Below are 17598 nucleotides of genomic sequence, written 5' to 3' on the forward strand. Positions count from 1 at the left end.
ATACATAATAAAATAAAATGAAAACATTTAAGTTTTTCTTTTCTATTTCTTGTATTTAAAGTATAATCGCTTTCGCTTTTCATGTAAAAAAAACACATCAGATTTGTCATTCAATGTCTCATTCTGAACGGAAGGTGGCGGTAGTGCGCCGCCGCGGCATGAACAAACCTGCGTCATCCAGGAAGAAGAAGAAGCAGAACAAATTACTTACTCAATCTGAATTTTTAGCAAAACTGATGGAATATTGTTTTAGATGTCCATAAATATGAAATATTGTAGGTAAGACCTCAGTTTTTAAATGATTATCACTTTAGCCTAGGCGCATTATTAACGTTAGCTTTCGGTCAGCAGCAGGTGAAGAGGACTAACTAACTACCCCCTAGGAGTAGGACTAACTACCCTCCAGAGTAACTACCACCCTGCAGTGCACCGGGCGTGATTGGTTGCTCTGCTGGAACTGATCTTTGGTCAAAGGTCCATGTTGTCGGTCGGATTCGCCCTGAAAAGTAAGTTTTCATGCTTTTGTCTCTTCTGCTTCACTTGAAGGTGAATCTGGGTGAAAGGGGACGCACGCGCCATTTGGTTCAACGTAGTATTTATTTATGTTTATGTTTTTTCTGCAATTTTAGTTTGAATCTACTTCCAGTCCGTACAGTTACCTTTTTAATAGACTAGTTAATAATTACCCAAGTGAAGTTAGCAATCTTTTTTATTTATCTGACGAGATATATATATAGAAATATATTTTTAATAGATGAAAAAGCATCAGATGTGTTGGGTAAATGTTAAAATATGTATTATAAATATTTGTTTGATTTATGATTTGATTTGAATAATGAAAAAATTTAATTTTAGTTCAGCAAATGTAAAAGTCTTTTTAAATGCATGTAGTTTAAAAAATCTTAATTTATAAATAAACAGTCAATAAATCATATTACTATGATTACTATATTACTATTAGGTATCGCATCTACATTTTATTTACTTTATTTGAGTTAATTTATGCCGTTCCTTAAAATAATGTACTGGTTTTATGCAATAAACTACCTAATTTTTATCTTCTGTTAAATAATTTATCAGTTATATGTACAATATTGTAAATATGCTGTCAAACTTTTTGTATAAATGTTTTGTGAAATTCAGTCAAACTTTTAATTTTGTTTTCTGTCTATCGGCTCAGCTGGGCGGTTGTGGCGACCCGCTCAGGTAGCGTGCAGAACCATGTCGTCTGCAGGTGGCCCCGCCCCCTTCACCACGCTGGCCGTCAGCCGGCCCACAGAGGCCGTCACACACGTGGAGCTGCACCGACCAGAGAAACGCAACGCCATGAACAAAGCCTTCTGGAGGTGCCAGCTTCGCGGGCCTGAACTCTTCAGGGGGTTCCGGGTTCTGGTCTCTGAGGAAAGTTCTGGTTCTCTTGCAGGGAGATGGTGGAGTGCTTTAATGAGATTGCAGAGGATCCGGTCTGCAGGGTGGTGGTGGTCTCTGGATCTGGAAAGCTCTTCACTGCAGGTGGGACTCGCTGACTTTGACAGCTCTGATCCGAGTCAGACGAGTCACTTTCTGCTGTGTGAACGACAGGTCTGGACCTGATGGACATGGCGGGCGATATGCTCCACCCAGAAGGAGACGACACGGCCAGAGTCTCGTGGAACGTCCGAAGGCTGATCACCAAGTACCAAGAGACGTTCTCCGTCATCGAGAAGGTCAGAGTCCTTTATGGTGGTGAGGCTCATCTGCGAGTTCGGCGCTGATGGCGGTTCTGTTTCAGTGTCCAAAGCCTGTGGTGGCGGCCGTCCACGGTGGCTGCATCGGTGGAGGTAGGAGGTCGTCCACACTGCACTTTAGAAGAAAAAAAAATCTTTCTCTTTAATCAAAATCAGTTTTTACAATCAATTTAAAACAAGACTATATTTTAACCTCACATTAATTTATGTTTACCTCCATAATGTGCAAATAAACTCAAATAGTTTTTGGTGTCATTCCGTATAAAACAGCTGTGTTGTAATATATATAAATCAAACTGAATTGGATTAAAAACTCCTCCATTTCTGAACAGTCACCTGATCAGCTTTCCATTCATGATAAAGAATGACGTGTTTACATCGACTAAGGGAAAATGAAAACTAGACCTTTAGGTGGTTTAACGCTGAACTCACCTGTTTTGGCGTCCAACAGGATTCGTTGGTTTGTTTTTGTAATATCTGCTGTAAATGCAGATTTGTGCTTCATCAGGAGTTGACCTGATCACCGCCTGTGACATCCGCCTGTGCACCCAGGACGCCTTCTTCCAGGTCAAGGTAAATATGTTGTTCTTCATGGCAAAATTCCAGATTCACAAAAGTAAATTGGCTAATAAAAAAACTGAATTCTTCTTACTGAAATTGGAACTGCAGAAACATTTAATAATAATAATAATAATACATTTTATTTCAAGCGCCTTTCAGGTCGCCCAAGGTCGCTGTACAAGGTTAAAATAAGAAAAACAGAATAAAAAAATCAATAAGAAATTATCAGAGTAATACATGAAATACATAAAGATAAAAATCAATAAGACATAATAAAACAGGATAGAAAAAAAGTTTAAACAGGATAAAAACAGGATAGAAAAACAGACAAATGTGGTTGTGTTTACTGAATGGATTAACTGTATGATTGTTTGAAGAGATGAGTCTTGAGTTTGGATTTGAACAGTGGGAGGGGGTCAGTATTGCGAAGATCTGGAGGAAGAGAATTCCAAAGCTGGGGGGCGGAGCGACTGAAAGCTCTGCCCCCCATGGTGGCAAGACGGGCAGGTGGGACATGGAGTTGGAGAGAGGAAGTGGAGCGGAGAGATCAGGAGGGAATGGAAATGTGAAGAAGATCAGAAATGTAGGGTGGAGCCAGGTGATGGAGTGCTTTGAAGGTGATGAGGAGAATCTTGAAACTAACCCTTTGTTTTATGGGAAGCCAGTGTGAATTTTGGAGAACTGGCGTGATGTGGTGGGATAACGGGGTCCTAGTGATGATGCGGGCTGCAGAATTTTGGAGAAGCTGCAGTTTCTTGGGAGTTTTATTGGGCAAAACAAACAGGAGGGAATCACAATAATCAATTGGAAAAGTGACAAGACTATGAACAAGTACACCAGTTGTATGAGGAGTGAGAGAAGGGCGGAGACGAGATATACAGCGGAGATGAAACTAAGCAATACGGGTGATGATATGAGATTGGAAAGAAAGTGAGCTGTCGAGTATTTAAAATCAATTTCTGCTTCAAAAAGTAAAAATGCTCATAAAACGATTAACATCTGTAAATTTTTGGGATTAGTGACATAAGTTAACCATTTCTGGTTTTTCTTCCTTTTATTTCTTTTTTTTGTTATTTATTTCCTTCTGTGATTGCTTCATTTGGTTATTATTGAACACCAGTTTGTGTAAAAAAAAATTTATATTTTAAATGGCCCCCTGGTGTTCTAAACAGGAATTAACTGCAAAATCCAGTAGACTTTTGTGTCCGAATTCCTTCCCTTCTCACTATATAATGTGGTCACCATTTTTCTAGTGCCGTTGCTGCGAAAAACCAGTGTGCATTGATGCTCACATGCTCATCGGCGAATACAGACCACAATGCATTGCGTTGAAACAATTTTTGCCAGAAAATGTATTTTAATTAAAAAAATTTAATAACCCATTCAAGGTTTTCATGTTTGGAAGACAGTGGACTCATAAATAATCGTCTTGGATTAATCCGGTTTCTTGCTTCCGTTTCTGCTGATACCTTTTTTTTTTTTTTTTAATTTTTAATCCTCATTTTTTTCATGACAATTTTTCTGTAGTTAAAGTTATAAACTGACCAATCAGATGCCTCCATAAAAGTAGGTGGAGCCTGCAGACCCCACGTCTCAAAGCCTGTAACTCATTCATGTTGTCCACTTTCAAGTGGTAGGGGTGTGGCCTTCCAACAAGCTCATTCCTGATTGGGGAGAGTGGTTGCCACAGAAACACTGTACCTTTTGCTTTTTTGAGTGTGATGAACAGAAAGTTCTTTGTTGCACCTTTAGCTGGAGTCATTCTGTTCGTTTACATTTGAATGAAAAACCTTTTCTTTTCTTTTCGTGTTGCGTGTAATGAATCTCTGGAGATCTTTGAAATGTTCCTCGGCGTGGATGTTTCTCCTGTCTTCAGGAGGTCGACATCGGGCTGGCGGCAGACGTCGGGACTCTGCAGAGACTCCCTAAAGTCATCGGCAGCAGCAGGTGAGACCCCTCAGGAGCAGAGAAGGCTGGAACATTTTACGGCATGTTTGTGGCTCATCTTCCTCTCTGCAGCCTGGTGAACGAGCTCGCTCTAACCGCTAGGAAGATGTATGCAGATGAGGCGAAAAGCTGTGGTCTGGTCAGGTAAACCTTCACCAACGCTCCCTTCCTGCTCACCAAAAGGATTTCAATGCGAAAAAAAACCTTCTTCTGTGCAGTCGAGTGTTTGTGGATAAGGACGCCATGATGGCCGGAGCTCTGGAGATGGCGGGGGAGATCGCTGCTCGCAGTCCGGTGGCCGTGCAGGGAACGAAACTCAACCTCATATACGCCAGAGACCACAGCGTTGCTGAGGGCCTCAACTACATGGTGAGGAGCTGCATTCACCGTAAACAACAGCAGCATGCAGCAATAACCAGGCGTTCTGTTTTTCAGGCCACGTGGAACATGAGTATGCTGCAGACGGCAGACGTGATGAAATCCGCCCAGGCCTCCATGGAGAAGAAGAGCCCCAAAGACGTGGTTTTCTCCAAACTCTGAGAGTCAGAAGGACTTTGTGTGGAGGAATCCTGACTGATCTTTTCCACTAAAACATTAACCTTTGTTAAAATCAATTGAACAGAAAGTGTCTGAAACATAATTTCAATAACTTAAAAGCTTTAATGAACTTCAGAATCATAATTTAAGGTAATCGATTCCAGCCGTCGTCACCTCTGCTTGGCACGAAGTTTGTGTAAAGTTTTCTGTGAAGACAAACATTAAAGTTTAAACTCTGCTGTGGTCTGGAGCAGCTTCTTTCTGTTCTCACCATGTGAAACTCTCTGGCCTTCAGCCGGTTCTTTGCATAGTCCTCCTGTCTGCTCCTGAAGGATCTCTGCTGCTTCACCTCCTCCAGTTGCTCGTAGAGTCTGCACACAGACGCTGGAGTTAAGGCCCGCACACACCGGGACGAATATTCGCCAGGCGTTATTCGCCAGCGTTTTTCGCCACGTTTTTTGTGTTCACACCCAGGCGATTTTCGCTGACGGTGAGCCGAGCGAACATGCAATTTCATTCCCTGACATTAGATGGCGCTTAATGTAAAACAGAAATACTCCTGTACACAAGGTGGCGCTGCGCAACTTTACGATTCTTAAAGTCGCTTTTCACTCAGAAGAAGATAGCAAGTATTTACGCGCTTGTCAGAATAATACAAAGAAAACATGAATATTTCAAGCATCAGTAGCTCCAACTGGTGCTTGGTTCAGGGATATTTTAGAATGTCCGTCATTATTTCTTTGCGGCAGTGTAGACGCTACTTGGCGTCTAACTTCTTCGCTGGTATGTGTGCTCAGCAAGGCAGTTTTGTGTTTGAGCGCCCCCAAGTTGTGTTTTACTGTAACTTCAGAGGCTCCAGACACGTGTGCAAAAGCACCATTCTCATTGGTCGAATAGATTTCGACGCGACGCGTCAAAAAAAAAAAACGAACCCGAGGCGTTTTTTTTTTTGACGCTTTGTCGCGTGGCGTTTTTTCGCGTCGGTGCTCACACTCTCATTGGTGCCCTTTGTTTAGTCACGAGGCGTTAAACGTCGGCGAAAATCGCCGGCGAAATTCGTCCCGGTGTGAACAGGCCTTTACTCCACCGGGGCTCTGGAGAGCACGTGGCGTGTGATTTGAGCGTTTACCTGCGAGTTCTGCGGTGCATCTCTGCAAGGTCACGCTTTCTGTGTGCTGGTGTGCTCATCTTCACCTCCACCGCGGGGACAGGCACTTCAGAAAAAGAACAAACATTGTTCACAGAAATACTCTTTTCATTTTTAAAGAATGTTGATGAAAACGTGATGATCAAACAGTCGTTCAACAAAAACCTGCTGGAGGCAGCGGCGTGTTCTCCTGCTGGAGCTCTGCCTCTTCCTCGCAGCAGATGCTGGGCGGAGCTCCCGTCGCAGCAGGCGGAGCTTCTCCGCCTCCCTTTGCTGCAGCTGCTTTGGCTTTCAGCTCCTCCACTCTGCGTTTGGATCTCTGCAGGAGGAGGCTGCGCCTCTGCAGGAAGACCTCCTGCAGGCTGGAGGTCCGCTGAAGCTCCAGGTCGGCCCCTGAACACGTCTCACGCTCTTCCTCTGGAGTTTCCTCCGGTAACGGAACCGATTCAAACATCTGACAGAAACATTGAGAGCTTGCTCAGATCATGTTAAATTTTTGTTTGAGTTCTGCTCCAACGACAAACCTCAATCCAGTTTTCCTGGTGGACGTAAACTTACCTTCTCTTCTTCCTCCTCCTCCTCCTCCTCCGTGACAGTGGTGTCCGTTAGGCTCACTAATGTGATCTGCGACTGCTCCAGGATCCCCTTTTCTTCCTCCTAACATTCAGAAACAAACTGTCAGTCATGTTGAGTCTGAAGACTGTGCTTGGATGAAAGCAGAAACCTTCAGTACCAGCAGATCTGCAGCAGCAGAAGACTTCCTCTCTGTTCTCCACTCACAGTCTGCGTTTGGGATCTCATCCTTCATGGTTAAACGTGCCAGAGTCGCCGCCGTTAGCTCTACATCTGCCCTCACGGGGTGGGGCAGAGAGAGGTCAGAGTCGTGGAGGAGGGGGAGACGGCTGAACGACGGGGGTGAGGTCTCGACGCTCCTCGGTTCTTCTGAACGAAGGCGCTCTGGTGTCGGTTCAGACAGCGAGGAACCGCTTTCGGGAAAACCTTCAGAGGAGTCGGGGGGACTCTGCGGCGGCAGGTGAAAGGTCATGGAGGGGTCAACGGTTTCGTTGTGGGTGACTTCAGCTAGCAGAGGGTGGAAGGAATCTGAGAAGTGAAGCATGGATCTGAGTTTTCAGGTCACATGTAGACTTTGTTCCTGCAGAGACCGTTCCAGCTCACCTTCACACCTCTGGGGGTCCGCCAGGCTGGTTTGGTTCTGCTGAGGGGGGCCCGCCAGGCTGGTTTGGTTCTGCTGAGGGGGGCCCGCCAGGCTGGTTTGGTTCTGCTGGGGGGGGTCCTCATGTGAAGAGGCTGCAGGCAGCAGCGATTCCGATGGCCCTCCGGATCCGGCGGAGATGCCAACTGTGACGTTGGTTCCTCCTCCTAAGGATAGCAGATGTTTCTATAAGCCTCCAAGTGTCTTCAGTCTTGAAGCACGATCGTCTGCGTTCCGTTACCTGAACTTCCCGTCTTCTCCATCACAGACTCGTCCAGCTCTCCGACCAGAGGTCTCATCCCGCTGTCCCAGAATGCAGAGGCCGTTTCATCGAAGCCCGGCGGCTCAAATGCTCCCTGAGCGGTCTGCTGATCGATGTGGAGGTCCGGCCCGTCACTCAGCCGGCGAGAGCTGCCAGATACGGGCGGCCTCAGCAGCTGACCGATCATTGAAGAGTGAGCCGACGGCTGTCCGACCACACGCTCCAGCGCAGAGTTCTTCTGGTCTGGACTCAGACAAGACGACTCGTCAGCGAGATGTCCAATCAGAGGCCGGAAAGATTCCTCAGGGAATAATGACGGGTCATTCATCGATGTAGAGGGGGGGGAGAAACCGACCCCATCTTTCGCCTGTGAACGGAAATATGACACCATGATATGAAACATTTTCATCCTTCAAAGTAAAAGCCTCAAAGCATTTTTCAACTATATTAAAACACACTATTATATTTAAATAGTTCTACTTTTCTATAGAGTTGAATCAAAAAAGGGATTCAAATCTCACGTTTTCATCAGTGTTCTGTATAAAGATGGATCCTGCATTGGATCCTAAAGGGCTGCGGTTCCTGGCTGAGCCGCCGCTCTGATCTTCAGACGTTTGTCCCGGAACAGAACCGTGACCTGAGGAACTTCCATCCTCCACGTTTCTCTGAGAAACTCCAACCAGAGATGGAGGAGAAACCAAGGCGCCTGAATCCAAACACGAGCCGCCAGCGTCTGTCCAGAAAAAATGCATGAGGAAATGGTTCATGTATGGAACACGTGAGGAACCTTTACAAACGCTGCAGATGGATAAATGACGAACCGGTTTTTCCTGCAGAGCTGAGGGAGGCGTCCAGCTCTCTGCTGTATCTGTCGATGATGCGCTGGATGCTGTCGTCGTTAAACACAGACCGCAGGGACAGTTCGGCGCCGCCGGGCTCAGCGTTTTCACTTAAATGCCAGCTGGGAGTCCCCGCAGACAAAAAGCTGCTGGAGTCGGTGCCGCGTTGTTTAACAGACCAGCGTGGAGACGTATCTGCTGAATCTGGTGAGACGACAGTCATCCAACAGGTGAGCCGTGCCGCTCCGTCACTGATGGAGTCTGAGCCGAAGCTTCTCACCTGTGTTGGCGTTTTGATCCGGGTCGCTGGCGACGAAGCTGCCGGTGGAGATGGAGGTGGAGAAGCAGTCAGGCTCTGCGGGCCTTGGAAGAGAAGACTGACAGAAGAAAAGCGTTAAGAGACGTAAAGAAAACAGAAAAGCTGCTGCAGCTGGAGGAGCGAAAAAAAACAACAACACACAGACGATTAGGACAAAGCGGAACAAACAGTCCAGTGAAGACAGAGAACTCTCACTTATGTTCTTATTCATACTTTATATTAGTAGTGTTAGAAACTTTATCTAAGTGTGTTCCTGAATTCAGAGTTTCTGCATTAAATTAGAACCATTCATTTTTTGGATTCATGCCACGATCACTTCCATGTCATTTATAGCTCAACACCATCTAAATGTATCATTAGAAGACAAATATAACAGTGTGATTAAATAATTACAAGAATGAGCATTTTAAGCCATCATAGGTGAGGAAGATGACTGAGCTCAGTTCAAGTGTAGAAACCCTCATGGCGTGTTTCTGTAAGAAAACACTTCAGGTTCAGCGGTTTGACATCATCGCTCAGAAACACAAAGATAGACTCAAACACACACAGACACCCACATCCAAAGACAAACACACACAGACACACACAGACACACACATCCAAAGACAAACACACACAGACACACACATCCAAAGACATGGACAAACACGCAGAAAAGCTTCTCTTGTGAAATCACAGGTTGAGGGTTTCACCCCCAAACGCTCAGATTTGGCTAATTCTCATCATTGATCCACAGACGTGAACCTCAGAGGGTTTCAAACCCTTCAAATGTGCAGCCAAAAGGTTGCTTTCACACGGAAGAAGCCTTTCCTGCAAACAACTCTTTCAGAGACACCAGAGTCTTCGGTCACCTCGGAGGCGGGTCTGCAGCTGGTGACAGCGGGACCGGAGAAGTCGGCTCCTCTCCCAGAGTCTGAGGACGGCGACGACTTCACTGTGATCCCAGAGCCTGAAAAACACAAACCTGTTACCGGAGACACCCGCGTAAAAATAAAAACATCACATAAAACTTTTGCTCTCTGGATAAAAACTTATTTATTTTGCCATTTAGTAAATCCCTGACGGCGCCTCCAGCACGGAGCTCGTCCCTGAGCGCTGGTCCTCAATCACGGCTCTTACGCAGTCAAGAAGGACTTGGCGCTGCCTGCCATCGCCATGGTCGGGGACCAGCGCTGTGAGAAGAACTCCGTCCTGCCGTTAGCAGCGCCGCTGCAGTGAGCAACTACCTCTTAAAAAAATGTTTAAAAAGAAAATGTGATGAAAAATTATCGAGGCACATATGTTTGAGAAAGTGGAAAAAATGTCACGCTTTAGCAGCATTTAAACGCGTCATCTACGCACAAATCTGGAGACGTGAAAGGAGTCTCACAACCACTCGTGCATTGCAACTGATCTGTGCGTAAATGTGGTTTAGTCTGTACGCATCAGCCAATTGGTTTGAGTTTTACTATGGTGTCATTAAAAGTTGTGTTCTAATTTGTAGTCATAGGTTTTTTTAAATATTTGAGTCTACTTTATATACATGCATTGTATGAAATACAAATCAAGAAATTCGCACACACAAATCCACCTACACAGGACCCTACCCGAGTCGGAGCTTCCCGGAGCTGATCCGATCCCCGACAACAGCCTTTCCCTCCAGACGACCGAGCTGAGGTCTGATGGCGTCTGCAGAGTCCGGCCCGACCACACGGACGACTCTGGGCTCTGCGGGCTCCAGACTCCAGACTGTGAATGAGCTCCCACCTCCGTCTCGGGGCCTGGACACAAAGGTTTAGAGCTGATGTTCTGTTGGTGAGGCCAGCTGGAGATCAGGAGTCTGAAGCTGAAGGTACCTGCCACCAGGCTGATGTTGGCCGGAGTCTCCACCTCTTGAATGGCGCTGAGCTCGTGTTGCTCGGCCATCGTCTCTCTCAAACCCAGCCAGACGCGGGTCACAGGCGGCTTCAGGGCTCGAGGAGGATGAGAAAGGCAGGAAGGGGAGGGGCCTGGAGGAACGGCGTTCTGAGCAACAGGAGCTAAAATGTGACATTTATTAAATGTCAAGATCATTTTCTGGAGTTAAAACTTGGCGCCACACAAATTATTCATACTTTGAGAAGAGTCCTCCTCCTCCTCCTCCTGCTCCTCTGGATCCTCCAGGTGCGACAGACTTCCTCCGTGTGACTCCTCTATAGCTTTCAGGAGAGAGGAGAGCAGCCTAAGGCGTTTCCGATGGAGGAGCTCGGGTCCCAGCTCCTGGTTTCCTGACGTTCCGGAAGATGAAAGCCGATCCTGGAACCCACAATCATGTTTTAGAAGGACTTTTAAAGCAGAACAGCGACAGCAGCAGGGACCCCACCCACCTCCTCATCTGTGTCTATCAGGGCCTGAAGCGCCTCTTTTTGCCTCCTCATATGCTCTAGCCCCTCTTCTTGCCTCTGTTGCCCCTCCTGCAGCCTCTGTTGTGGCGCTGCCACCTCCCTGTGGTCCTCCGCCTGCCTCTGGGCTTCCTGCCTGTTCTTCTCCTGGGAGCTTAGAGTTACAGGTGGGAGGCATGGATCAGGAGATGAGCGGCCTGGAAAGATTGGATAGATGGTTCTGGTGGGATCTGTTGGAGGTGAAGGAGGCGGTTTGTGAGGGCGGAGCTCCTTGGAGGAAGGCCTGAGTCGCTCTGGAAGATGCTCCGTTACTTTCTCCATGACACTGTCAGTAATCTGGGAAACGAGATCCGTTCTGACTGAACCGCTAGACGAACCCAGCAGAAGCTTGGAGCTCAGGCTGGAACCAGGACGGGTCAGCGAGGGCATTGGGTCAGAAGAGACGTTTGGTCTCTGATGTACGAATGTTTGTGCTGCAGGAGGCACAGGGAGGTGAAAAGGAGCTGAAGGAGGTTCAGGTTGTGTGGCCACAAGATGCAGAGACGGAGGAACCGGGCCCGGAGGCCCAGCTGTTGGCAGGATTGATCTGTGGGTCAGGCTGTGGCGGATCCGCAGAGCTCGCTGGTATTCCTCTAAACGCCGGCGAGCTTCTTCCATCGACCTCTGATGAACCCTGAGAGAAAAAAAAGTCAGTCTGGTTTCTTTATGTTTCTAGAAAAAAAAAAAGCATAAAAGAGAAGGAAACCTGTTCTGATCCAAAAGTTGCTGCTGGTAAGCTCGAACCCTTCTGGTCTGATCATCTTCACCTGCAGGAGGCACCGGCTGCACACAAAAAACTTAAATTACTCAGCAATAATAGTTCTGAGCTAAAAATAAAAAATGTCAGCACCGCAAGACAAGCGAGAAGACGCACGTCAGCAGGTAAACCCGTGGAGATGCTGGTGCTGCAGACGGGTCGTTGACGAGTCGCAACAGCCTTCAGACGTTCCCGCTCCTGCTGAGCCTCCAGCAGCATCTGCTCCAGTCGGACCTTCTGCTCCTCAAGCTCCTGCAGGAGAAACATCTGCTGCTGCTTCTCCTGCTCCAGCTCCTCCTCCTGGAAAACAGGCCGGATGAAACATTTCATCTTTGAATCTGTCCTTTGAGTCTGTCACAGGGTGGCTGGGATAGGCTCCAGCAACCCAGTGACCCTGAAAGGGACAAGACAGGTTTAGAAGATGGATGAATGAATGAACGTTTTATTGCATTCTTATTTATTCTCTATATATATTTTATGTCTTTCCTTTACCGGTGACCTAAACACATAACAGCAGTAAAGCTAAAGTCTGCTAGCTTGATGCTAACGTATAAAATGAATTTCCCATAGGACGGCTAATGCTAACGCTGGTTTAACCTAAACATACATGAACAGCTTTATAGACTCATTTTTCCAAACTCTTTTGAGGAAACACTTATCAAAGTAACCATTTCTGGTCAAAAATGCAACTTTTTGCTCAAATCTTCTGGAATAAAGTGTAATGTAACTATTATTCTATTTCTATACAAATATGTCTAAATGTGTAAATCGTTCAAATTCTAAACTGAATTGCATCTAGTGGATCAAAATAATTGAGTGAATCAAATGGAATTGATACTGGAAGCTATTGGTAAATTTCCAGCCCCAGGAACCAAAGTACCTTTTTTCTTCTTTCTTCTTCTTCTTCTTTTGTCTCTTGAGCTCTGCTGGTGAAGATTTCAGGAGGTGAAGACTCTCCTGCAGGATGTTCATTTGTTTGTTCCTCAGCTGTATGAGACAAAAACATCAGCTGAAATATGTCACATCTAGACTTGCTGCATCAATCCTGAGTTTGTTTTGAGTCCATTCATCTAAAGTATCTCTAGAATAATGAAGATGCTGCTTAAAGTGCAGAGCTTCACCGGCAGGAGGAAGGACAGGCTCGTGAGGGTCCATGAGGATGGGTTTGTTCTTCTCATCACTGGGCAGAGACCCCGTTTCAATGCTGCTGTCCTGCTCTAGGACCTGATCTCTTGAGGCAGTTGGAGAACCATCAGCGGAGCCGGGGCTGCTGCTGTTCATCCATTCAGTTCTCTGGTTCCTGATCCGATCCAGGAGTTTCTTCAGAGCCTGTCGAGGAGCAGGTCTGGATAATGGTGCTGCAAGAAAAAAAAAACTCAGTGAGCCTCAGTCACATGGGAAGATACTTTACAATAAATAACAAGAACTTAAATGGTTGTTTGACAGATGGAGTTTGTCTACAAAATAAAAGTTTCTTCTTCACCTTTAGCAGGAGTCTCCTGCTCAGCGCCCTCGCTGCCCTCTTCAGCATCACTCTGCAGGTTTTCAGAGGTGTCCTCCACAGTAACGTCCAGCTCTTGATCTTGGCTGCAACTGGACAAATCTGGAAGAGGCTCAGGAACCAGCTGGACCACAAGGTCACCTTTGACCCCTGAGACCATACAAAGTCAAGTTTAAAAAAAAAGGCAGCACAAATGTCTGGATTTTCATTTAGACCATCGGCTGTGCTTCCTCACTCCTCTCTCCAGTGTACATGTCCTCAAAGGCGAACTCCATCTCCCTCTGGAGGTCCTCCCTGACTTCCTGTCGCTTATAGAGCGGCTGGAAGATCTGCGGTGGCATCTGGGAAACCTGCTGTCTCCTCCGCAGCAGGTCAGTCTGCTGCATGTGCTCCAGTTCAGTCAGCAAATGCTCCCGGTCCTGAAGGTTACGTCAGACAAGTCCTTAGACATTAAATGTCAAAAGCAGCACTCAAACTTTCCTTCAGAAGGTTAGAGGAACTTAATGGAGGTGACTCTGAAATAAAAGCTTTATAAGCTGTACCTGCACCAGCTGTTCTCTCCTCAGCGCCTGCTTCCCCCGCAGTCGGGCCTTCTCCAACTGCTCCGCCCTCTTACTCCTCTCCTCCTGTTCGAGGCGGAGCAGCCTCCTTGCCTCCACCTCAGCCTCCTCTCGTGCATCAGGCTGCAGAGGTCAGAAAGGTCAGGACAGAATGGTGAGCGCTAAAAGTCGATGACTCAGGGTCAGAGGTTACCTGCGTGGAGTCCGCCTCTCGGTCACCCGCGTTCTCAGTCATGTGGTAACGGGTGGAGGCAAAGGCGCTGGAGTCGGACCTCTTCGCCACATTAAGCTTCTTGGAATCGATGTTCTGGCCAAACAAGAAAAAGACCTTCACTCCAAAATGATCGGAATTTATTAAATGTGTCAAACTCAAACACACTGAGGACAAGCTTTCCATAGTAATTAACATCTGCAATTAAGTCCCAATCCAACTACATTTTTGATCTATTGTAAAATTGTTCCCATTATCATTTAATTATGATTCAGCTGTTTTTACCCTAAGTGAAAATAAAAACCTGTGTAGTTTCTGCAGAGCAGCAAAAGCTTACAGCCCCTAACAAGCTAACATCAGTGATGGAACAAAAACAGCGAGGAAAATCGGAGAGTTTTGATCAGACTCCAGCTCAGACCAGGAAAACTATTTATGTCTGCAAGTGGATGCATCAGAATGGAGCAGAGCAGGCATTTCAGTTGCTGTACCACAAAGACGAACTTTTTCAAACCTATTTTTTGATACTCAAAAAACAGTTTTAATCTTAAATATATGATCATCATGAGAAAAATGCAACAAAAACTGTTAAAAATGAGGATTTTCATTGCTGTGGATGTTTAAAGCTCAGTTTAATGCTCTGCTGAAAGCTCTCGTCATATATTTTGTGTCTCGTCTTGGAATAAAGACCATCAATGTTCTACATCAGACTTTGAGGAGATCCTCAGGACTGAATAAAGAAATTCATCAGTTAGACGACTTGTAGGTTGGAGAGGATTTGTGGTCTTTGTCAGCTCCAACAGTGATCAGATGTTATCACATAATAAACATGATTTGATCTTGACTAAGGTTTGACGTGTGCTGTAGACCAGTGGTCCCCAACCACCGGGCCGGTCCACGGGAAATTTTGGCACCGGGACGAACAGAAAGAAAAAATAATTTCCATTTTATTGTTTTTTTCGAAAAAAAACGTTTTATTTTGAAAAGTGACCGGATTCTCTCTGTTACATCCGTCACACTTAACGCACGTCAAAGTCGCGACACCAAACATCACGTGATACACCCCCGCTAAAATTAAACCCAAACAACCAAAATGAGCAAAAAACAAACTTCGTTAGAAAGTTGCTTTGACAAGGGGAAACAGTCCAATGAAGGGACAAAAGAGGAACCTGCACCCGCTAAAAAAGGGAAATCTGCCTTTAACAGGCAGCGGTAAACGTGCCTTGCGTTGCACCTCAACCCCCCCCCCCCCCCCCCCCACCCCCACCGGTCCGCGGTAAACGTGTCTTGCGTTGTACCGGTCCGCGGTGACAAAAAGGTTGGGGACCACTGCTTTAGACTAACATCTTTGCAGGAACAGCTTCAGAATCTTCTGTGGGCAGAGGCCATCTGAAGATGCTCGATTGGACAGCCTACCTGGATGGGGTTTAAGGGAGGCGGGGGCAGGCTGGCCACTTTTGTGGATCTTTCCTTTTCCGCTTGAAGCGCCTTTTTTCTCGCATTGATGGCCCTACAAACAAACACAGGCACAGTTTGTACAGCTTTTGAACATAGACTCTGGTGTGTAGTAGGCAGCTTCTCACTGGTTTTGCTTCTCCTGATGTTTGAGCCGCTGAGTTTGGAGCTCTTTCAGAGCGTCTCGAAAGCGCTCCTCTGCTTTGGCGTGATTCTCCATCTCTCTCTCGGCCAGAGCCGCCAGGTCCGGTTCCTGGGTGAGATTTTTTTTTTGTTTTGTTAAAACATTATTTATAAATATTAAAATTTATAAATAAACACTTCTCTTTTTTTTTAAAATCTTTTACTGAACGAGAAGGTCTAGCAACCAAAAACAAAGGAGCACAGCCTCCAGGATCTTACATTTTCTTTAGCATTACGATGTCCATGTCCAATAAGCTGCAGGCTCTCTTGGTATAACCTCTGCAGCGTGTGGAGTTTCTCCTCCTGCTGTTGCTCCCACTCCTTCCTCAGCTCTTCCTCCAGCTGTTGCAGCTCCTGCTGCCGTCTGTGCTCCACCTCCCTACGGATCTGCAGAGCAATGCACCTCTGCTGCTCCCGCACCTGAGTGGAAATGCACACAAATCACAAAACATGATCATGTGACATGTTTGATGATTCACCTTCATGTTGAAACAGAAAAAGAGACATTTTAGACATTCCTAATAAGACTGAGCCAACTGAAACAGAAAGACGAAACCTCTACATCATATATTCAGAGACAGAAATGATCCAAAATCTTGAAAGCAATTCAGTTCTCCACTCAGTTGTCAATTCAAACTTTAATCGTTTTAGGTTATTTATTTGGAAAAAGGATTCTATGATTATAAAATCTATGGATTTGAATATTTAAATGCCCTTTATGCCAACAACATAGGGATATCGACATTTTAAACTATTATTTTTGGAATCTCTCCACCTTTACAAACACAAATGACACCAAACATCTGCTGTAAGTCATCCAGCCACAAACCCCAGTGTTACGCTGCATTAACAGCCCTGAACAAACATTTATCCTGCTAGAAATCAACTTACTGAAAACTTTACAGCTTTTTAAATGTTTTTATATTATGTTTAGTTTTCTATAGTAAAATGTTTGCTTTTTTATCTTTCACATTTATTTGTTAAATGCATAATTGTACTGATATAATCTGAAATGTCTTATTTTAAACTTTAGGTTAATTTACACTAATGTTTTTAGACATGAAACAAAATGTACTTTTGCCCTTTGAGTACAAAAGTACAAAATCATTTTTGATGTTTGTTGATTTTGGTATGATAGTGTAGATCACAATTATCAACATTATCATCTATTTTTCCCCCAGCATTTCCTTTATAAAAATAAACTAAAGACTCACATAAAAAAAAGTCAACTTTTTATAGTAGGACGAAAAAAGGTTTTAAGATTAAAATATTCGAAATTGTAATAAAGGAAAATAAATATATTGAAATCAAAAACTATATTTGATGTTTTCTCGTTTTTAGCTGCGAAGCAGAGATACTATAGCAGTTGATTTTAAATTAGCCTGAATTTATATATTTATATATTGTCTAAATTTTAAAAGATATAATTGTAAAAAAAAAAAAAATAAATAAGACGTTTTATATTGATTCTGAATTAATACGTAAAAGTCGTCTTCTTTCTAAATTAAGAAAAATATTAGGCACAGGTCAAAACATTTGGACCAACGTCAAACATGAATAATTGAATATCGTTGTTGTTGTTCGGAAATCACGGCTGTAGAAAACAAAGACAAACTTGTGAAAAAGGGGGTCTTTACCTGCAGCAGTCGTAGTTTCCTCCTCCGTTCATACTCCTCTCGTATTATCAGAGCCTCTTCGTTTGGACTAAGTCTTAACTTTGAAACCTTTCTCTTCATTTTCTCTCGGTCATTTTCCAGACGTGCTAGCGTTTGATGCTAACTCGAATTAGCATATTTTTGTTACGACGACTGGTTTCAATTCTAATTCAATAAAAACTTTTTCAAAGACACAACAAATAATAAAATAAATAATTAAGTACATTAAATAAGAAACAAAACAAATTTTAAGTAGAAAAGTTTTGTTTATAAACCATGCCGACCTAACAGTCGCAAACGTTAATGGCTGAGAACGTCACTTCCGTAG

General features: G+C 44.9%; 2 protein-coding genes across 5 annotated transcripts; one reads left to right on the forward strand and one right to left on the reverse strand.

Annotated features, from left to right (window-relative positions):
* The first annotated feature begins 149 nt into the window (after positions 1 to 149).
* ech1 (enoyl-CoA hydratase 1) lies at positions 150 to 5015 on the forward strand. 3 transcript variants are annotated; one of them, XM_011482179.3, is made up of 11 exons: positions 150 to 279; positions 352 to 506; positions 1181 to 1346; positions 1424 to 1512; positions 1582 to 1706; positions 1772 to 1820; positions 2236 to 2300; positions 4165 to 4235; positions 4308 to 4379; positions 4454 to 4604; positions 4671 to 5010. In XM_011482179.3, the coding sequence occupies exons 2-11, from the start codon at positions 479 to 481 to the stop codon at positions 4773 to 4775; spliced, it is 921 nt and encodes a 306-aa protein (XP_011480481.1). In that variant the 5' UTR covers positions 150 to 279; positions 352 to 478; the 3' UTR covers positions 4776 to 5010. The 3 variants fall into 3 exon arrangements, with proteins under 3 accessions (XP_011480481.1, XP_004075227.1, XP_011480483.1); XM_011482181.3 differs by having other exon boundaries at positions 172 to 275; XM_004075179.4 differs by having other exon boundaries at positions 170 to 506; positions 4671 to 5015.
* cep295 (centrosomal protein 295) lies at positions 4876 to 17580 on the reverse strand. 2 transcript variants are annotated; one of them, XM_004075206.3, is made up of 28 exons: positions 17253 to 17580; positions 15835 to 16035; positions 15561 to 15685; positions 15394 to 15487; positions 13963 to 14076; positions 13752 to 13892; positions 13445 to 13628; positions 13192 to 13359; positions 12830 to 13066; positions 12589 to 12695; positions 11826 to 12008; positions 11658 to 11734; positions 10898 to 11585; positions 10646 to 10826; positions 10388 to 10570; positions 10139 to 10312; positions 9404 to 9501; positions 8514 to 8610; positions 8216 to 8437; positions 7916 to 8127; positions 7374 to 7761; positions 7096 to 7299; positions 6653 to 7020; positions 6478 to 6576; positions 6085 to 6373; positions 5902 to 5986; positions 5044 to 5143; positions 4876 to 4978 (listed from the first exon to the last, which is right to left on the reverse strand). In XM_004075206.3, the coding sequence occupies exons 1-28, from the start codon at positions 17349 to 17351 to the stop codon at positions 4943 to 4945; spliced, it is 5154 nt and encodes a 1717-aa protein (XP_004075254.2). In that variant the 5' UTR covers positions 17352 to 17580; the 3' UTR covers positions 4876 to 4942. The 2 variants fall into 2 exon arrangements, with proteins under 2 accessions (XP_004075254.2, XP_020563663.1); XM_020708004.1 differs by lacking the exons at positions 4876 to 4978; positions 5044 to 5143; positions 5902 to 5986; positions 6085 to 6373 and having other exon boundaries at positions 6700 to 7020.
* Between the last annotated feature and the right edge of the window lie 18 nt (positions 17581 to 17598).

This window comes from Oryzias latipes, chromosome 13 (genome assembly GCF_002234675.1).
Source record: "Oryzias latipes chromosome 13, ASM223467v1".
In the NCBI taxonomy this organism is placed as follows: Eukaryota; Metazoa; Chordata; class Actinopteri; order Beloniformes; family Adrianichthyidae; genus Oryzias; species Oryzias latipes.